The sequence below is a fragment of the Lissotriton helveticus genome, chromosome 3_1, assembly GCF_964261635.1.
Source record: "Lissotriton helveticus chromosome 3_1, aLisHel1.1, whole genome shotgun sequence".
NCBI lineage: Eukaryota > Metazoa > Chordata > Amphibia > Caudata > Salamandridae > Lissotriton > Lissotriton helveticus.
The window spans coordinates 1,546,954,078-1,546,976,560 of record NC_136061.1 but is presented as its reverse complement, the minus strand read 5'-3'; the positions used below and the strand labels follow the sequence as shown (position 1 = coordinate 1,546,976,560).

Here is a 22,483-nt window from a genome sequence, read left to right as displayed (position 1 = left end):
CCATTCTCTAGTACTCATTGCAAATAATCTTCTGATTCAGGGCAGTGAACCAGGGACAGCCATTCTCTAGTACTCATTTCAAAAAATCTTCAGATTCAGGGCAGTGAGCCAGGGACAGCCATTCTCTAGTACTCATTGCAAAGAATCTTCAGATTCAGGGCAGTGAACCAGGGACAGCCATTCTCTAGTACTCATTGCAAATAATCTTCAGATTCAGGGCAGTGAACAAGGGACAGCCATTCTCTAGTACTCATTACAAATAATCTTCAGATTCAGGGCAGTGAACAAGGGACAGCCATTCTCTAGTACTCATTGCAAAGAATCTTCAGATTCAGGGCAGTGAGCCAAGGACAGCCATTCTCTAGTACTCATTGCAAAAAATCTTCAGATTCTGGGCAGTGAACCAGGGACAGCCACTCTCTAGTACTCATTGCAAAAAATCTTCAGATTCAGGGCAGTGAACCAGGGACAGCCACTCTCTAGTACTCATTGCAAAGAATCTTCAGATTCAGGGCAGTGAACCAGGGACAGCCATTCTCTAGTACTCATTGCAAATAATCTTCAGATTCAGGGCAGTGAACCAGGGACAGCCATTCTCTAGTACTCATTCCAAAGAATCTTCAGATTCAGGGCAGTGAGCCAGGGACAGGCATTCCCTAGTACTCATTGCAAAAAATCTTCCGATTCAGGGCAGTGAACTAGGGACAGCGCAGGGGGCAGTCACTCTTTAGTATGCAATAGACAGAGGTCCTTTTATATCCAAAAGTCAGCCAGGGACAGCCCCTCTTTAGTACTGGGTGCGAGGCACCTTCAGATTTAAGACAATGTACCAGAGGCGAGGTCAATCGCCTGCAAACACCCCAACTCCGATCCGCCCTGTGTATCCCACTTACCGGCTGCCCGGACCCCGGGCTGGAGCAGAAGATGGTGTACTTGCGAATGATGCCATTGGGCTTGGTGGGGGGCAGCCATGAGACCACCACACTGCTGGACGAAGAAGGAACCGCTTTGATGCCCGCAGGAGGACCTGGAACTGGAGAAGAAAGGACAAGAATAAAGAACAGGAAGGAGCAGTGACCAGAAAGAATAAGCATTGGCAAAACCATTAGGTCTCCCCTATACAAGAGCTATGGACAATGTGGATTGTACACCAGTGCGGTTGCTGTTCAGCATGACTAAAAGTTAGTGGCGTGGAGTGTCCTAGAATTGAGTGAAGGGAGTAAACTGTCAAAGATGGGATTTAAGGAGTAGAGTGTCATAGAGTGGAGTGGGGGAGTAGTGTGTCAGAGTTGAGTAGAGGGGAGTAGAGTACAGTGGCCGGGTGTCATAGACTGCAGAATGGAGTGGCGTAGAGTGGAGTTGTGTTGAATGGAGTGAAAAAGGGTGGGTGGATTCGGGTACAGTGAGTTGGATTGAGTGGCATGAATTGGAGTGGGTGGATGGGGTGGATTGGATGTGGTGGATTAGAGTGGGGTGGATTGGGGTAGGTTGGATTGGTTTGGGGTGGATGGATTTTATTGGGGTGAGGAATATTGGATTAGAGTATGGTGGTTTGGACTGGGGTGAACTAAGGTGGAGTTGAGGGGCTTGGATTGCACTGGAGGGGATGGACTGCAGTGAGGTGGATTCAAGTGGGTTGGAGTGGGTGGATTGGATTGAAGGGAGTGGGGAGAAAGGAACTGGGGTTGAATGGATTGGATTTGGGTAGAGTGGGGCGAATTTGAGTAGGGTGGATTGGAGTGGGGTGGACTGGATGGTGTTAATTAGATTGGAGTGGGGTAGACTGGAGTGGGGTGGACTGGAGTGGGGTGCACTGGAGAGGGGTGGAATGAGTGGGGTGGACTTAAGTGGGGTGAATTGGACTGGTGTGGGTAGGGTGAATTGGAGTGGAGTAGATTGGACTGCAATGGGATAGACTGGATTGGAATGAGGTGGATTGAATTGAGTGGTGTGGACTCCACTGGGATGGATTGGATTGCAGCGTGATGAACTGGATTGGGGTGGATTGTATTGGGGTGGGGTGGATTGGAAGAGAATGGTTTGGAGTGGGGTAGATTGGATTTGGGTGCACTGAATTGGGGAGGGGTGGGTTAGATTTGAGTGTGTGGGTTGGACTGGATTTGGATGAGGAGGATTGGAATGGAGAGGGGTGGATTGGAGTGGGTCAGATTGTTTTGGATCGGAGTGGGTCAGATTGTTTTGGATTGGATTGGGACAGAGTGGAGTGGGGCAGTTTGTTTTGGACAGAAGTGGGGCAGATTGGGGTGGGGTAGATTGGAGTGGGGCAGATTGTTTTGGTTTGAGAGGGGCAGATTTTTTGGAGTGTTGTGGAGTGGGGTGAGTTAAATTGGAGCAATGTAGAGTGGATTTGGGTGGATTGGATTGGTGTGGGGGGGATTGGATTGGAGTGGGGTGAATCCGGATAGAGTGGGTGGACTGGGGTGAGGTCGATTGGACTGGAGTGGGGCAAACTGGATTGGGGCAGATTGTTTTGGAGGGTGGGCAGATTGATGTGGGACAGCCTGGTGTGGATTGGAGCGGGCCAATTGTTTTGGATTGGAGTGGGTAGATTGTTTTGGATTGGAGTGGGGCGAATTGGAGTGAGGCAGAATGGAATGGGGTGGATTGGGAGGATTGTAGTGGGGAGGATTGGCGTGTGGTGAATTGGAGTGTGGCAGATTGGATTGGGGTGAGTGGTTTGGATATGAGTGGGGTGGATTGGATTGGTCTGGGTTGCACTAAATTGAGTGGAGCGATTGGGGTGGGATGGATTGGATTGGCATGTAATGGACAGGGGCAGATTGAAGTGGGGGTACATTGGGGTATACTGCAGGATTATGTGTTAAAGCATCATTTCAGAAATTACACATAAGAAAGAAACAATGTCTCTTTACAATTAATAATAATTATCCTAATTTTTTTGCGAACAGAGCCCACGAGCAAAAACAAAAGGAAACATGAGTGCTACATGAGAAAAGACGATTTGGCAAAATAAAAAAGTTAACTGTAGCCTTCTGTTTGCAGGGCATAAAAGTTAACCAGAACAAAATAGTACCTCAATACAGTTGGGAGCAGCGGAAGGGGACTGATTAAGTAGAGTCAAACAGTGCTTGGTCCCTGCTCCACAAAGCGGAACATAAATTATGTTAGGCCTGCCTTGATGAATCATGAAGCTGTAAAGAAGAGTGCCATGCAATCCAACAAATGGTAAGCAACGGGCGGGCTTCAAGCGAGACTCATGCGCTAGTGCATGCTTCCGCACGCTCAACCCTAAAAAAGGCACATTACAAAATAACATATAGGTCAAGGGAAGCAGCAAAGAAAAAGGGCCTACAGTAAGGCATACAGAAAGTGATATTGGACGATGCCCCACAGTCCCCTAGAAAATAAGACTGCTGCATATACAAAATGGGGGATGGTTCATAGGTATGAAGCAGCCAACAATGTCTGTGTGTTAGCACTTTTGTATTGCTCCTCCATTGCATTAAGGAGGGAGGGCCCGGAGGCAATATGAGGGTGATTGGTTAGACAAGGAAGAGGGTGGGGAGGACTAAAAAAAGCAGTATGACGCAGGAAATTCATAGGGAGAGCTAAGCCAGATACAATCTTTTAGAATATCCCACATGAAATAATAAAGCAAGTGCCATGCAAAAAAATATGACCAAGACCCTTTCAAATTAAAAATAAGTTATTTCATGAACTGTTGCATTTCAATTTATTTGTAGTACAATTGATGATAGCACAGCAAAATGAGGGTGACAGACTTTGACACCATCAGAATTGGGCAGCAGATTGCCACAACCCTAAAACCTGGCACCTAACTGTTTCATTACACCGAAGAAGCAACATCAGATTATAACCCCAATCCATTCTTCAGAGTCACACACCAGGTTCTCAAGAGCACACCATAACAACAGACTATGTGGTGTAACACAAATGTACTTCCCCACCACCAGTATCTAAAGGGCGTTGCGCGCCTGATGTGACGTATTAATGCAAACGCTTCCGCGTGTGCAAGAACGGTGCATTTTTGTATTTTAAGGAGACTACCATATTTTAGGTGACGTTTGCTGCATGATTTAGATGTCAAGCATTTCAGGGCTGGACTCGTCAGCCGGGCCTGAGCACTGGTGCACTAAGAAAGATTAGGCGGATCTTTATCCACGAGTGGGCTGGCTTGGCAAAGAACAGCAGAAGCTGTCCTTGCAGGAGCATCAGCTGTCCATTTGTAAACACGAACAATGCCCAGAGCAACAAACAAAACGTTAATACCGAGCCTTTGAGTCGTGCCCTTCAACGCTGCACAGTGCCAATTAGTGCACAGCCTTGTATAAAAACACTTCAATCAGACTCCACTGCTGCCTGTATGCTCCTGTAGCCCCCGCCCCCATCTTCGAAACGAATGCAACAATTGCATGTACGGGCGCAACTTACTGCACACCTGTTGACCCTCTCCAGCCCCCACATACTGCCTCTTCCACTGTGACCTGCTCCTCCATAGTAGGCTGCCTCCCCTTCTCCCTGTGGCTCTCCAACATGCAAGTGACAGTTTTTTTCATGCCACTCGTATTTTTCAAAGCAGCTGCAAACGGTCAGTTGTAGTGGCAGCTGGCATGAACTGAGGGTTGTGGGACTGGGGCCACAACCAAAAAAAACAATAATGACTAAAATTAACTTACCTTCTTTTCTTGCAGCGAGACGTCCTCCTCCCTTGGGTGTCTTCTGGAAGCTCCGGACCAGGAAACTGCACTACATAATCCTGGCGATGAATCTCACACCATGAGAGAAGCATCAAGACTGGAGGGAGCGGCCTCACTCAGCGCTCTCAAGAGCACTGGAGGACTGCACTTTCTCTAACCGGCTGTTTAAGACATCTAGGTTAGAGATGTTTAAAATTCACGTCTGGCTGGCAGTGCCAAGACGCCTGGCAAAAGAAACCTGAGCTGCTCAAACCGCACAGCTCCCTGCTGTTGCCATTCAGGACACTGGCACCGCCTCGTCCTGACACCTTAGTTCGGGACAAATTGGTGGAAAATAAAACAGTAACATATCAACTTTATTACCATTTTTTTTCCAGCTCTAGGATTTGTGGGGCGATGCTCCTCCGTTCAAATGGAGGAGCCGCCCCTGGCTCTCTTGTGTGGTTTGTGAAGTGTGGGTGCTTCACCTTCTATAATGCTCGCTCTGAAATGTTAGGGTGTGTGCATACGTGCACTTTACAGGGAACACTGCTGAGGAGTGTCTTCATGGACCTCAAGCTGACTCCATGGCTGTGTACACGTAGATCTCTGCAGTAGGTGCATTAACCGTTCACTTCTAAGCAGATCTCATAAATGACTGCTGACTCAAATGTGAGCAAGAAGCGACGGGGAAGTTAGAGCGCAGCACAGTCCCAAGCAAAATATTAAAACAACACAAAAGTGCTTTACAATAGTACTGTGCATGCCTCCAGAATTCAATAGGCCCATTTTTTGCAAGCCCCGGTATTTCATTTTTAGGTCTCGCCTGACCCAGCGCATGCGCTGGTCTGGCGAGACTTTTAGTGAGGGCTCAAAAAATGCTACCATGGCCAGCGTAGAGCTACAGTGCATGTGCACGGGCGCACGCTACGGAGCAGAGGAGCCATATGGCAAACCTCGCTCATTAAGCGCCCGCGATCACTTTCACTTTCACCCGTGATCACTTTCGCAGCGCCCCTTTGATGTTCTCATTCAAAGAACATCAAACATCAAAGAACATGTTGTGTTAATGCTTTGCTGCTGCCCGTTTGACTTACATCATGCCTTCTCTTTCCACAAACTCGATGTTTGTGTTCCTTTATTTTGAGATGCTTTTAGTATTACTGTCACACACACATCCACAGCCACACACACAACCACAACCACACGCACAGCCACACACACACAACCACACCCACACAACCACACCCACACACAAACCACACACATACACACAACCCCACCCAACCACACACACACACAACCACACACACGCAACTACACTCACACACACACAACCACACACACAATTACAACCACACACACAACCACACAACCGCACACACACAACCACACACACAACCACCGTCAATGCACGCTTTCACCGGGCACAACACCACCAGCAGTCAGGTCATGCTTCCACCAGACACACACCACCAGATGTCAGTGCAGGCTTTTACCAGGCACACACACACCACCAGTCGTCAGTGCATGCTTTCACCAGGCACACACACCACCAGCCATCAGTGCACGCTTTCACCAGGCACACACCACCAGCCATCAGTGCACGCTTCCACCAGGCACACACACCACCAGCCGGCAGTGCACACTTCCACCAGGCACACACACCACCAGCCATCAGTGCACACATCAATTGTTAACGCATCCACAATTACCTATTGTAGCAATCGCAGTATGGGGCACTTTACTTTTAAACATATTCATCTAATGCGCAGCATGCCACCGTTGCTACAAAATAAATACACATTTGTTTGGCCTACAATTTATAGACTTTTGTTGCAATGGGTGTTGCAATATTTAGCAATGCCAATAGCTCAAACTTAATTAACGCGAGACCTATAGCATTGCAAATGCTTGTTGCTATTTAATGTTGTGCCTTCTTCACTCTGTCATTTTAGGTTTTGCTTTTTTCTTAAATAAAAAAAAAAACATCTCTGTAACATTCACTAGTTAATAGTAACAATTGCTGCTGTATTCGTGAAGCGCCTTAACACCCTGATTGCATGTCTTGTATGTACTATCTATATAATAATTCAAATACATACTAAACATGGACTGGGATTTGGCAGGAGCGCGAGACAAGACGGGCTCTCATTTATTTTTGGTGCCTTTGGATACTGAGGTTACAGAAAACCATTAAGTCACTTTCTAAGTCCTACTGTATCTGGCAGGAGCCAGGCCTCAGACTGAGAGCAGTAAAATAAAACGTCAGTCCACAGGATACTCCAGCCATCACAGCAAATGTGCCTGTTTTCATTACATGTAATGAGACTGCTCGGTGGGTTGGGCGCACTGCTTTAGAAATCTCTTGGATACGATACTAGCATGTGAAGGGTTGAAATCCTGGCAAATGTGGGTCAGAATTTCATCCTACTGAATAGGCTAAAATGAGCACCATTCATGGGGTTATGACAATATTTTTTATTTAAAGTTCAATAAACCAATTTGGTTTGTTGTGCGGACGGATCAATTAAATAAGGTGCAATAAATGGGCAGATTAGGTCAGTTTGTCAGTAATTAACACAGAGAGCGAAGCAACATGGAGGGGTGTGGTGGCCAAAGCAACATGGAGGATGAGTACATGAGGGAGTCTGTTGGAAAAGACATGCATTATAATCAAGTTCTTAGACAAAAATAAATAAGTAAAGCCCGGTTAAGGGAGCAGTACACGATCATAAAAACTTGGCCCATGCTCCAGAGGAGGGACAAACACAGAAGTGGATGTGAATGTCATGTGCACCAACCGACGGCAAGCAGAGAGCAGCCACTAAGCCCTGTGTAAGTAAACAAAACGTCTCACAAGTTCTGTCTGAAGCAAGACCTAAAAGTTCATGGGTAAGACAGTGCCAGACCAAAAAGGAGGATTATCGGGACAGTGAAGATCAGAGAAAGAACATTCTCCAGGAGGAAAAGCAACTATTGTGGAAAGGGGCTGGGTTGTCAAGAGTCAATCCAACATACGTAAACATGCATTCATGACCGCTTGATGTCCACTGTGGCTTCACTGTGAATGGAAGTCTGATGACAAAGTACCTTAATCCTGCTCTGCAATCATGCAGTGCAGCATCCTGCTATTTTAATACTGGGACTAAGAGAGAACCCCGCCAAATGACCTCTATCCTGACCCACAGTGCTAGCTCCTTTTCCAAGAGCTTCTCCACAACGCAACTCTGCCAACGCACTTCAATCTAGACATGAGGCACCCCTTGTATTCTTGGTGGTTCAACAGACAGTCTTGCCGAAGCTCCCAAATATGACCAGCTGCACACCCTGTTATTTCATCACTACAGTAGCGGCTGGCATGGTTCGTGGGTGGGGGGGCCGTGGGGTTGTGTGGGAGGATGGTAATAATTAAAATACATACATTTTTAGAAAACGACCTTTCTGCCGACCCAGGTCCCGCGTCTTTACTGCTCCTGCTCTCCTGCCTCCAGCAGAAACAGGCAGCCTCCCTCCTCCCCTCCCTATAGCCAATCACAACGCACCAGTAGAGCGTTATGAGTGGCCGGGATACCGCCCAGCCAGGGGCTGTAGGGAATGGCATGGTCTCCATGTAGGCTGCAATGCAGCCTGCATGGAGAAGTGCAGAGTGCGCATGACTAGATTGGGCAGCCCGAGAGGGGCGACCTAACCAGTCATACGTATTCAGAAGTGGGCAAACCATTCCTGCCCTGCCCGGGCAGCTCCGCCCACCCGCCCGCCATGCAGAAAGAAACATAAAATGGTAATAACCAAAAGTCATTACCATTTTATGTTTTGTCTTTCACACACTGCGAAACAGAAGTGGGGCGAAGATCCTCTGCCCTAGTGGAGGAGCCGCCCCTCCATTACCGGGGCCCTCTCACGGCTCAAACAATGCACATAGGGTCTAAACCCTCAGCCCTGCATGGTCTATCATTACTGCACCCTTCCTCTTCCCTTTCCAAGGAGGGTTTTCATTAACAGGAATGCATGTATGGTTAATAAAGGGTTCATCTCCGGATACTCTGCAGCACTCCTCGTGCCCAGCTGTGGTCCTTGTGATAGCTACACTGTAGAGCGCACCTTTGTGCAAAGCTCTCCACCATTGCGGTGCAGGCCCCATCTCCTGCACAAGGCAAAAAAGAAGCTCAGATACCAAGAGGAGTCTCTTGCTTAAAGCACATCACCCTCATTGGCACGTTCTGTACGGGAGTGGGAATTTGGCCTTACACGCCAGACCTAATTCTGACAGGTAATAAGCCTGGCAACTGGGAAGATGCTCGAATATGGCGCCAGTGACGCACATATGCTCAGCACCCCAGCCTGAGGTGTATGAATAGCCTGTCTACTACTGAAAGTTCTCGCTTTTCTCTAGCACTTGAGCCTCTGAAGTGCTTCTTACATCCACCGCCGTTTAAGTGTTCTTTCTGATATCTTTGAAAATACTGAAGCCCCCTTGAGTGTGTTTACTTGAAAGCAGGAGCAGCAGTTGCTCTAATGGTTTTCGGCTGCCCCCTTTTAATCAGCCTATGTCGCCTGACCCACTTACGCCCATGACGCTGCGGCCTCTAGCATGGAATGAGGGCTCTGGCAGGGCCGGGACCGGGGAACCAGGGGAACTGAGGCACTTTCTCGCGACAAGGCCATGGCTCAGGAGAGGAGCTGTTCTAATGGTGCTTAAAGTAGGGCATGGAGGCGCCGTTAATATTTCAATATCCATCAGCACTAGGCCCGCACGCACGGGTGCACACAAATTGTACACTGCGCAGGGGGTGCCACCGAACTGCGCGAGTCACCACAGGCAGAAGCGCGACTCCGCCATCAAGGCCACTGACGACAACAGCGTTGGGGAGGGTGAATGCAAAGAAAAAGCACAGTGGAAGATTTGTAGGGCTTGATTGCAGGTTTAGGATAAACTTGGGTGGGTTTAAGACCAGCAAAGATTACTCAAATCTAGGCCAGTGAAAAATGTACAAAACGGATGCAACGTTCACAAAGATGCTGCACAATGTTCGTGAAATTCTGCACATTTTGGAAATTTTTTTTTCTTCCACAAAGACTAGTTCAAGCAGAACATTTCTTGCAGGAGACATTTTCAGCTTGAAGCACTCCCCTTGCTTGTAAATTGCATGGCTTTTGAATTTTCACATGAAGTTCTGAAATTACTTTTTTTAAATTTAACGTGGCTATCATAAAATGTTATCAAACTAATTTTCACAATTTAGCGCATACCTTCTCAAGCCTTACCATGCTGAATTTCTTTGCTTCAGTAATAAACGAACAAAGGGCCCATCTATCTTCTAGCATGGGGAGATGCAGAGGAGCCTCGTGATGGTCAGATGTTTTCGCTGTAGACCTCGTTGACGAGCCCTGGACACCGGGCACTCGACAAGCCTACAACTCTTCCTTGAAGGCCTGGCTTTGATGGTGCCTGGGATAGAATCGGCTACCTCCACTTAACCTCCTTCTGCTCTAACTAACTTCCTTTTTGACCCTTTTCAGCAACGCTCTCTCTTATAGAACCATTAACGCCTGCCACACCATTACAACAGCCCACCTCCCCTCTTTAATTCTATCTCCATGGACAAAGATGTTATTTTAAGTGTACTTGCAAAGAGCGCATATCGCCCCGGAGGGTATCCTGGGGTGATGAGAAAGGATGTTTGCTTGCCACCCTGTCTGTGTCCTGTGTGAGGAGCCAAGATTTAGGTTTTTAAAAATACATTTTAGGATTGATTTGGTGGACCTAATGTGAAGGGGGGAGTACGTTCCCCGGCTGTATGAGCTATGTACGAGAAGGTGCAGAAGCACGCTCTGTGGATGTGGGGGACCATCGCAAGCAGGAGGTTTGCAGAGCAGAGGTGTCTGGTGGGGGGGTGGAAATTGATGCAGTTGCTCAGGTAGGTGGGGACTAAATAGAGTAGTACTTTGTATGCGTGACTAATATGCACGGTGAACGTTTGTATATGAGGAACCAGCGGTGGTGACTGAGGTCGAGGGGAGATGATGGGGGTGAGGAAGGAGGCGGAGGAGTTGAGGCCACCCCTTTTTTCCCCACCAGGAATGTCTCAATTGTTTTCACTGTTTTGTCCTGCAAAAAACCAGTCCTTGCTTTCACCAAAAGGATCTTTCTTTCAAGCTTGCGCCCCTGTTCTGCCTCATCCCTTACAGAAGGGTGTCTGACAGCATAGCACTCTCCAACTCTGGCCTTCACTTTTCACCGGATGGAGCAATGTTTTACATTTAGGCCTATACCGAAAAGGCCCCCAATTCCCTTCTTCCCCGCTCTCTGTGTTGCCTCCTCTCTCAAGAGTACATTTCATGCACTTCTTGCCTTTGCACTTCCGTTCTGCTCCTTCTTTCCTTTAAAACTCCCCACAACCAAGTCACTTACAAAACTATAGGTCAAGCTAACTCTGACCATGACAGGCATTGATACCTCCTCCTTGAGAGCCCATTCCAAATGGTGTAGAGCAGCGACATCTACCTTAAATCCCAGAGCGTATGTCTGACAGAGTCCTCTCTGGGCTTTGCACTTGCTAACTGTACCACCTCATTGTGTTGTAATAAAATGGGTTGTGAATTCCCTTACCTTCAGTGACGAGGAAAGACAGTGCGAAGAGTAGATTATCCCTCCCATCCCCTCTTGGATTTCTCTCTGTGTTATGATTTACTGGTATATGTTCAGATTATTGTCTATAACACTTGTGATTTGATAGGTGTCTGTTCTCTATTGATGCATTCCTAGTTGTTAATTGTGATCTGCTGATTTATTCTATTGGTTAGCCACTAGATGCCTCGACTTTGCCTCATTCTTGTCCTTTTTTTAAGGACCTGCGTAGCCTCATCACTTCTCTGGAAGAAGCCATCTTTTTTCCTTCCCTGCGACATCTCAAGTTCTTTTTCCCTGGATTCTGTTTTGACATTGGTATAACTCCACTCCTCAGTGTAGAGCTGTTTTTTAGTGTCGGCAATACAAGAGAATGTCTGCGGATGAGTGAACTGCCTTGTATTGTGGGTGACATCATACTGCCTTCGTGGCATCACTTCTTATTGCTGCTGCCAGCAGTTAGTCATAAAGAGATTTGCAAATTATACTCGCCTCATTGTTTTTAATAAAATCTCAGATTTCCGCTTCACTGAAGATAGAAAAGTCCCCATTTTCCCAATTGAGCCCAGGTCTTTTCAAGGCTTAACCAGGCTGGAGTAGCAAATTAATGATGATAAAACCCTGTAACGCAGGTACAGCCAGTTTATCAGAGACAAAATGGAGGAACATAAAAGATGTCAGCTTGTGGTAGGGCACTCTGTTGGCATTTCCTCCTGTAGCGGTTTCATCACCATGGTTCAGGGCGACTCCTCTCTTTTCCTCACAATAACCATATACAAGGGCAAGATTCCACACCTTGCCAGCTGTCCCTTCCTGTGTTGCATGTTTGGTTAACTAGTATGGCATCAAGCGGTGTCCCTAGAGGAAGCCTGGTTACGTCTAAAAGCGGCCAGGAATAAACAGCGCCTTGTTCTGGCCACTGGAGTGCATGAGCCGATTGTTTAAAATAGGCTTTCCGCCACAGGCATAATTTATACAAGGAATTCGAAAGGTGTTAATTCGTTATCATAGTGAGTTCACACTTTAAAGGTGGGAGGAGGGAGGCAACTGTGACATGGTAAGGAGGTTAGATCTGCCTAGGCTGAGCGGATAGATGGCTTCGGATCATCTATGAATCCAACATTTACACCGCAGTCAGCATGCTCGTTCGGAGACGACATTTTAGGGTCTGTATCTCCTTTACCCTCTAGCACATGCCTTGGATCCCATCTTATCCAGGCTTTGGTCCCCATGGTATCCCCTGAAATAGTCAAAATAGATTCTGGACTTCTATCCTGTGTGGCCCATCCTGGCACCGGTCCCATCTGCAGCTTCCTGTCAGCCTCACTTTGCCGTTATGTATCCACTACTCTGCGTGGCCTGCACATACACCACTGACCCACACAGCGCTTACTCACCACAGTGCCAAATGCCTCTTCTTGTCCCCAGCCCCACAAGGCCTTTTATGTGTCCAGCCCCACAAGGCGCTTCATGTCCCCAGCCCCACAAGGCGCTTCATGTCCCCAACGCCACAAGGCCCTTCATGTGTCCAGCCCCATAAGGCCCTTCATGTCCCTAGCCCCACAAGGCCCTTCATGTCCCTAGCCCCACAAGGCCCTTCATGTGTCCAGCCCCACAAGGCCCTTCATGTGTCCAGCCCCACAAGGCCCTTCATGTGTCCAGCCCCACAAGGTCCTTCACGTGCCCAGCCCCACAAGGCCCCTTATGCGCCCAGCCCTACAAGGCCCTTCATGTACCCAGCCCCACAAGGTCCTTCACGTGCCCAGCCCCACAAGGCCCTTCATGTGCCCAGCCCCACAAGGCCCTTCATGTCCCCATCCCCACAAGGACCTTCATGTCCCCATCCCCACAAGGCCCTTCCTGTCCCCAGCCACACAAGGCCCTTCCTGTCCCCAGCCACACAAGGCCCTTCCTGTCCCCAGCCCCACAAGGCCCTTCCTGTCCCCAGCCCCACAAGGCCCTTCCTGTCCCCAGCCCCACAAGGCCCTTTTGTCCCCAGACCCACAAGGCCATACATGTCCCCAGCCCCACAAGGGCCTTCATGTCCCCAGCCCCACAAGGCCCTTCATGTCCACAAGCCTCACAAGGCCCTTTATGTCCCCAGTCCCACAAGGCCCTTCATGTCCCCAGCCCCACAAGGTCCTTCATGTCCCCATCCTCACAAGGCCCTTCAAGTCCCCAGCCTCACAAGGCCTATAATGTCCCCAACCCCGCAAGGGCCTTCACGACCCCAGCCCCACAAGGCCCTTCCTGTCCCCAGCCCCACAAGGCCCTTCCTGTCCCCAGCCCCACAAGGCCCTTTTATCCCCAGACCCACAAGGCCATACATGTCCCCAGCCCCACAAGGGCCTTCATGTCCCCAGCCCCACAAGGGCCTTCATGTCCACAAGCCTCACAAGGCCCTTTATGTCCCCAGTCCCACAAGGCCCTTCATGTCCCCAGCCCCACAAGGTCCTTCATGTCCCCATCCTCACAAGGCCCTTCAAGTCCCCAGCCTCACAAGGCCTATAATGTCCCCAACCCCACAAGGGCCTTCACGACCCCAGCCCCACAAGGCCGTTCTTGTCCCCAGCCCCACAAGGCCCTTTATGTCCCCAGTCTCACAAAGCCCTCCTTGTTTCCAACCTCACAGGCCATTCATGTCCCCAGCCCCACAATGCCCTTCATGTCACCAACCCCACAAGGCCCTTCATGTCCACAAGCCTCACAAGGTCCTTCATGTCCACAAGCCTCACGAGGCCCTTCATGTCACCAACCCCACAAGGCCGATCATGTCCCCAGGCCTACAAGGCCCTTCATGTGCCCAGCCCCCACAAGGCCCTTCATGTCCCCAGCCCCACAAGGCCCTTCATGTGCCCAGCCCCACAAGGCCCTGCATGTCCCCAGCCCCACAAGGCCCTTCATGTCCACAAGCCTCACGAGGTCCTTCATGTCCACAAGCCTCACAAGGCCCTTCATGTCCCAGCCCCACAAGGCCCTTCATGTCACCAACCCCACAAGGCCCTTCATGTCCCCAGCCCCACAAGGCCCTGCATGTCCACAAGCCTCACAAGGTCCTTCACCACAAGCCCCATTAGACCCTTCATGTGCCCATCCCCACAAGGCTCATCATGCCCCCAGCCTCACAAGGACCTTCTAGGCGAGGATGCTACGTACTGCTTCCTACCCTGAACCCTTAGGTGCGATACTCACTATCTTCCTTTGTCTGCAGATACAGCACGCTGCTTCTCACGCCATCCCCAGCCTGGGTGTAAGCCAGCACCTGCACACTGTAGTTGGTAAACTTCTCCAGTGCCCTCATCTCAGCACGCTCGCGTGTCGTCGTGATGTTCTGCATCTCACCCCATTCTGCAACTCGAAGAGGGGAATCAACGGGAACAAGTAAATATCACCAAATCCAGGTAATGGGATGACCAACCCACACTGCTCTCACCCGTAAGTAGTGTACCCCGACACCTGAGCTCCAACCTCACCTCAGGTTTCAAACTAAAGCCCCTACTTACCCAGAACCATAGCCCTTTAATCAAGGTGTTTGGATTGTATCCCTTCTTTTTTGAGGAAGTGGTGTGATATCTGAGCCTCCCATGTATCTGAACCATTGACCTCTAACCTGCTGTCTTACTCACCCCCATCCGAGTAGAGAGACCAGTAGATGACACGATACCCCTTCAAGACCCCGTTCAAGGTGCTGCGCGGGGGTTCCGACCAGGAGATCACTGCCACGTCCGAGGTGATGGAGAGAGCCCTCACGTTCTCTGGGGGCTGGCTGGGGACTGTGGGGAGAAGAGCAGAGTTAGTAAGCCCCACTACTCCCCTTGTGGCCTCTTACATAAGCCCCACACACACATAGTTCAAATATGTTTTACAGGAAGAAAACAGAAATCAGAAATAACTCCATATCTACAGAGGGCATACTTCCGCTAATGTGACGGGACCAGGTCTTGGTACCATAGCACTGGAAAAAGAGGCTGCCAACAATAACAGCCCTGCTACACTGCACGTGTCCCAGTTAGGTATAAATCCACTGGAGCCAATTAGTTAGTCTCTCCTAGCTCAATTTACAAGGATTGCATCCACAAAGTAGCATGTATCAGGCCTTTTCCCAGATGCGTAAAGTTGTACGGCCCACCTAGCGGTATAAACGATGAGACCGTTAAGTGTTCTATACCGATATGGATAGAAAAGACACATTCATGTGTATCAGCTGGGTATCTGGGTGAATTATTGAGAAGAAAAAGGGTTCAGAATAAAATGGTTTCCCGTGAATTGACCACAGGAGATTCTCCAGATGTAAATTAAAGTTTAACAATTTGTTACAGTAAATTTACAGGAGGGAAATATGCAGAAAAGGGTGGTATGAGGGTTTGGGCAGCTTCTAGAGGATTGTCATCCAGAGTCCAAGTCACCAGTCCTTGAGCCCATCTAGCCCCTATGCCTGTGCATGGCACCACAGACTGAGCATGAGCCACAGCCAAGGGAAGCTGCTGGCAGACCTTGTAAGGGACAGACGTGTGCTCCAATCAAACCCAATCCTATTCAAGACATTTATTAAGTGCTACAGACTGAAAGGAATCGAATCCCTGGACTAAAAACTCTATGAGAGATGCAATATTACCTGTTTGCAAATGGATATATTACCTTCAGTTTTCCTGATCCCTTCAGGTAACGCACTCGTAAGTGAGAGCCTATATAATGATGCCCTTTTCTTCAGCTTTAGTCCTAGCAAGTCTCGAGAGTGCAAGAGGAGCATCATTTTGTGACTTTAGGACACAATCTAGTTTGTCAAAGGTACTCCAATGTGCCTTGGTAAAAGACCATAGGGTTTGAGCTGATGTCTGTACAGATGGTGAGAGTAGCAGTTGGAGATGCTGCCTTTCATATTTAATTAACAAATGCATGTCTTTGAAAAGTGGTGGTTCTGGATCTGTCCCTTACTACGCAACGATGGATCCTACAGTAAACTCCTCTGTTCAAAATATAACCCTGAACTCATAAGAGAGATTAGGCACATCTCTTCACAGCTCAAGGACCCCAGAGCTTGCAAAAAGTTATGGAAGGGCAAAATGTTCAGCTTCGTGTAAGTAAAGGATCAATAATCCACAGCATGTAAACTGTAGCGAGAACTCTGCCACAAGAGCAGGATTTTTAAGTCTGGCTTGAAAGCTCCGCTGTTGCCTCACATTACATGGTTATCTGAAAAATAGCTTTACGAAGCAATAATGAGAGAAGCTTAGACTCCACCCATAAGTTGATCTTCCTCTGTACAAGCTATTGAAAGGGCAGAAAGTGTAAGCTTCCAATGAAAAGGAGAGCGTGTTTTGCCTTTACAGAAAGCTTATGTCCAGTACAATAGCAAACTGTTTTATCTATGACCCAGGCTTAAGGCCTGAATTTTGTACTGGCAAATGTTATGTGAGATGCCAGAGTTTCGATTTGTTTATTATGAAACGTTATGGCAAAGACATTAGGCCTGACTTATTTATAGTGAACAGTATATTTAAAGCAGATAGGCCTTTAACAATGAATTTTATTACACTGTGTCAAGACCAGGTATTTTATTACACGGAGTCGCATAAATTACAGTAGTAAGCAATGGTTTAGTGTGGAGAACCCTCTCAGACCAACACTGTGGGGGTAAAAGATTTGAACTATGAAAATCTTTGTTCGGATCTCTTCAAAGAGATTGTATTATTGATATGTCAATTTTAATTGTATAATCTCATGCCAAATTGCTGTCTTGAGGGAAAGCTTATGCTCAACAAAGTAGGCTGAATTTGGTTATGGTGACAAGCCAGTGATAAAGGCCACAGGGCTTGATTAGTTCATTGGGAAAAGTTATGGCAGATACCAATGGTCTGAGCTCTTTATTGTAAAAACGTACAACAAAGGCAGTAGGCCTGAAGTATTTATTGTGAAAAACATACGTTAGAATCAATAGTCCTTTAAGGCTTGATTATCATTACACTTTCTTAAAGCATGTAAAGCAGTATTTTTATGTGGATTCACACAGATTAATTTAGTAGGAAAGAGCCATTTTTATTTATTTATTTTACTACATACAGTGGCCATGTTGGAACTTTGACACAATAATGTTCTATGCACATTACCATTTCTAAGATGGCTGTTCTCTACTAAGTTAAATGTTTCTCTTTTTGTATTTTAAGCAAATGCCTGCCTCGTTTAGGCATTTTTCCTTTTTTCTTCTAATAGTTTCATTTATCTTGCATAATGTTGCTGAGTTTGTTTGTGTGTTTTATTGTGGAGGCATGAAATGGTGTATCCAAGTAAATCTGCGAGTGGATACGAGTGCAAGAATGAGCAGCAGAGTTCATTATGATAAGCTATTCAATGCCCAAACTTACCATGGACTGAAGAGGCACTTTCAGTTATAAGACAGGCTTTCGACTTTGCCAATGCTGATTAACAAATGTAGGAAAAGAAATTGCATGAGTAATGTGAAAATCAGATAATCCATGGTAGGAAGTTTACCTTACACCCACCTTGATTTAAAATGAAGACGATCAACAGATATGTTTAAAATATGCTATGCAGGTTTATAAAGCGCATAGCTACCCAAAGGGTTCCCATTGCCGGGTGAATCAAAAGTTACATCTTTAATAATCAAGAGCTGATGCCTAATTAACTAATGAGGATAGAGCCAAGTTTTGAGCATTTTTAAAAACTTTTATCTCATAGGGTTCTATTCTTAATTCTTTTGGCATAGAGATCCATATATTGGGGGACAGATAAGAAAAGATCTGCCACCCCATCTGGATCTATGAACAAGTGGAACCTTCAGGAGCTCTACATTAGAAGATCTCAGACTTCTATGGGGGACATATGCTGATAGAAGGGCCCTAATTAGGGAAGGTCCACTACAGTTCATACTACTGTGGGCCAAACAAAGGGCCTTAAACGATATCCTTTCCTCCACTGGAAGCTGTGCAGGGAGGACAAAGCACTTTTTGCCAAAGAATGTTTGGGTAGCTTGCAGATGGTCCTTGCCGTCCCATTTTGAGCCACCTGAAGTCTCTTGATGTCCAATTTAGGAGATCCCAAATACAAGGCATTTCTGTAGTCCAGACGGGAGAGAATGAGCGCCTGAACTACATTTCTCCTAGATTGTGGGGGAAGTAGATCCAGAATTTTTCGAAGAATTCTCAACACGGCAAAGCATGAGGTAGTCAATTTCTTCGTTGGACTTCCATTGTTAGAGAACTCTCCAACCACATCCCCAGACTTTTTACTGGAGAGGAGAGGTCCTAGGCAGTCCGGCCAACCTACCGTTATGTGTGGGACAAAATTATTTATCACCATCATCAGCTCCGTTTTTTCTCCATTTAGTTTTAAGAAGCAGTTCGCCATCCACTGTACCACTTTCTGAAGGCAAGGGGCCAACTGATGCTGAGATTTTGTTCTTGGGGCCAAAGAGACCACCATTTGCATGTCATCAGCATAAGACACCAATGACACAAAATGTGTTAACAATGGATGCTAGTGGCTGCACATAAATATTAAAACTACAGTAGTAAAGAGTTCAAATCATTTCCCAACAAGAGGTGACAGGGCTGGGGTGATGTTTACAGAAGCTCCATCATCTCTATAGAGAGGAGCAGACAAGGATCACTAAAGCAACGACAATCTGTGTATGTCTGTCATTATTCTTCTGGAAATTTGCCCTTCAAAATGGGTTGCAATATTTATGAACCGATCTCCAGGAGAAGAGAATTCTCTGAACACAACCTCCACAACTGGACAAAGCACTCAAGACCCTGCACTAGAGGTGATCTTCAGAACTGGACACAACACTCAATGTGAGGCCTTCAGAACTGGACACAGCACCTCCTGCATTTGATACAACAGTGATGTGTTTAGTTTGCACATACCATGCTTTTTCCTTATGGGTTTACTTTTCAATCAAATCCTAAAATAAACCCTACTCCTGTTCAGTGACCTTTTAGAGCCCACCACCCATTTTGCATTTCTTCTCACCACATCGGTCTTCTTAAGTTGTGACCTTCGCAAACGTCTGCTGGCCTTGGACACCTCGTGTACCCTATATGTGAGGCTAGCAACCGTCTGGAGTATGCCAGAGAGTTACAAGAAATTAGTTTGAGGTTCAGTATTAATACTGTGCCTTCTGTAGCAGGCAATGCAGGTGGACTTTGCTTCAATGTGACAAGCTCATGGTGAATTGTTAGATGATTTAACCCACATACACTGTATGGAATTGTGGTAGATGAGGCAAGACTTGTTCTAATGCAGAGAGAATTATATAATGTTGAACCCTCTGATAAATATGTTCAGTGTGACTCTAAGGTTGTAAGTCCGAGGAGTAAGAAGTTTAGATTCCTGTGCCATAGGAGCGAATGAGTATGTTTGTTGCTTAGCTAGTATGTAATCTAACCCAGCAGAAACCAGGTTTGCAGAGGTCCCCTCTGGGCGAGTGATCCTTCAATTCCCAAGCCCTTCCTTCTCTGCCCTTTGTTTCTGGAAGAGCACACTCCAATGCTTCCTGCATCTCATTAAAGTGGGCGGAGAGTCCAGAAGGATTAGCCTGTCATGTTACTTTGGATGCAATTTCTAGGACATAAAGAAGGTTACAAAGCCATAGGCCACCACGAGGTCAGGCTAGAATGCTAGAAGGCTAGTGGCTGATAAATTAGCATCTAAACTGCGTTTTTATGCACAGAACTGGACCTGGTAGTTACGCGGTTACAGACCATGGATTCTAGATTTGGCAAGGTGCCTGGGATATTGTCATTCTGGCAATAATTAGTGAACTTCCCTGCACTGTGAAGCCTTGATCTGGAAGTGTTGTGGGTCCTGGCTGTAATGGTGTTTTACCAAGTTGTGCCCAGATTAAGCTGTCTATCCTGGTATGTTAGGAATTGCCCTCATGTGCTTGCTTCAGTAGTAGAACTACATTAAGGAGCTAGAGGGATCTCGGTGCAACTTCCATAGAGGAACACATAGCATTAGCAGGTCCACGACCCGTGGAAACAGCTGTGCACAGCACCCTTCTCATGAATGGCTCTTGTGTTGTGTGCTTGATTGCTGGCCCATTAGCTAAGTGCCTCATCCCAGAAATAGGAAAGATAGCCGCTAGGGACAAATTGGTTGCATGCTCATTGGCCCAGCCTGCCAATGAGCATCGTGGCCAGCGCCCGCGTGAAATGTGAGAGATGTGCCTGTAGGAGGCCTTTGACAAGGAAGCAGGGAGCATCACTTAAGAAGGTGAGTGAAAGGCGGTCACAGAAGGTTGCGAGGTTTCCACTCACCTCCACCGGACAAACTTAAAAACAAGCTTTGGCAAAGGCCAATCGATCTGTATTTAATGTGCTGACACATGCATCTACGGATGTCATAAGTGCTGTCTGCATGCACTGTATGCACATTTACTAGTCAGCAACATAAAGCCAGCCTTAGCAGCTTTGCCAAAGCTGGAGAAAAAACAAGTAGCAAAAAGGATTCCTTTCTGTTTCAAAGACATAGATGAGATAAAGAACTGAAAAGGACAAAAAGTGTGCAATTGAGTGCTCTTTTCATATGCAAAATAGTCCCAGAATGCGGCTTCATGCACCAATGGCATGAGGTGAAAGGTGTACACTCCCCTTGGTGAAGCAGAAGCCCACTCTATATATATATATATATATATATATATTAAAGAATTGGTAACAATTGGTCGAGCAGACAATTGTTCTTTGAAGCCAGGGCTAAATACCCCTTTAAAAAGCTTTCAGTGGTTATTCAGTGCTGTAGAATCATTCCTCTGTTTCCTTGTGCCCCACCTCCCAACAACTCCCTCAATGAGCCGGAACTGATTCTGTACCTGTTCAATATTGCTTCCCCCACTGAGTATCCCATACCTCTGCTCCAGGCATAGAGCTATGGGGTTGTTGTTGCCTTCTCTGAGAATGAACATGCACCTTGTGCCCTTGGATACTTTGCATATTGCTAGTTTAAGTACTCTTGCCCCTTCCAGCAGGATTGGGCTGGCCGATAGGGCAATCTGGCAGGACTGGTCTGACAGGATAGTGTGTGGGCCTTTTGTAGCTGTTTGTGGGTCTGCTTTACGGTCTGTTGGGCCAAATGCATTTCCTCTGGTATTATCACAAACATTGAATACAGCAAGGTCAAATTAATGGGCTTGCCCATGTCTTGCAAAGCACAATACAGCTTGCCTTGAAAAGTTCAAAATGGTCCTGATCTGCACATGTAAGTCACTTTATTAAAGCTATCTAATCCCCTAATGACACCACTTTTATTCTGGTGCCAGTCCTATTTTCTGTCCCAGTCCGACCATGCTTTTCAGGATACTGAACTACCATTGAGAACTGTTGCCCCTGAGAATAACAGTAGGTTAGTGTACCTTATGGTGCTCAGTCTCAAACCTTACTGATCATGTGAGGCTATAATTCAAGAATGGTTAATGGTAGAGACATCTGGTTTTCATTTGCTTGTCTTATCTGTATTGCAAGGGTTAAAATATATATTTGCTCTACAAAGTAGTCATTAATATGTATTGAATTTGGTGATTATAACTCTGGTATATTATATCTGGTACCAACCCTTAAACCCGCCTCGTGCAGAAAGCATGCCACAGTCACTTGAGCCACTGCCACAGTTAAGTCAATGAAGACATTTTTGGGTAAGCTCAACATTCCTAACCAAGCCTGCTGGGGGAGCTTCTTTACGCTCTCTTCAAGGGCAAAAGCCACAATGACCGCAAAACTGCTTTACCCTTGGGGCACAGAAGCAGCAATGTTTTCGGTAAGGTCAGCAGAAACCAAGGCCTCTGCTTCCCAAAGTTTAGGAAGAGTGCCCACCATATTTAGCGATCGCTGCAGGTGGGGGATCTTTGTCTTCAGCGGGACCATCAGAGAGGCATCTCACCTGAACGCACTGAACCTTTGCTGAACTGGTACCATGCTTAACGTGCCTGCAAGGCAAAGTTTTTATTTTTCAATAACAATTTCCAAAGCTGGAGTTTGCTATTGAAAAACAAAAGAAATACTCTCCTGCGAGTTTCTGACAATGTGTAGAGGCCATTTCTATTTTTTCCTTTTTGGGATCGCAAGGATTTCTGCACAAACACAAGAACAGATTTTCTATAAATTACTTCCACAAACATGGGTGGCTGTTCCGACGTACACTGACCGATGGCCTTCAA

General features: G+C 47.0%; 1 protein-coding gene across 4 annotated transcripts in view; it reads right to left on the bottom strand.

The window, feature by feature from the left end:
* DSCAML1 (DS cell adhesion molecule like 1) overlaps nt 1-22,483 on the bottom strand; it is a 516,476-nt gene that overhangs the window by 116,525 nt on the left and 377,468 nt on the right. For 2 of the 4 annotated variants that reach the window (XM_078682268.1, XM_078682270.1), the window contains exons 18-20: nt 14,937-15,083; nt 14,503-14,664; nt 894-1,033 (exon numbers count right to left, since the gene is read on the bottom strand). In XM_078682268.1, the coding sequence (XP_078538394.1) occupies nt 894-1,033; nt 14,503-14,664; nt 14,937-15,083 (449 nt within the window). The remainder of the gene's footprint in view (nt 1-893; nt 1,034-14,502; nt 14,665-14,936; nt 15,084-22,483) is intronic. The other 2 variants (XM_078682269.1, XM_078682271.1) reach the window with 1 other exon arrangement.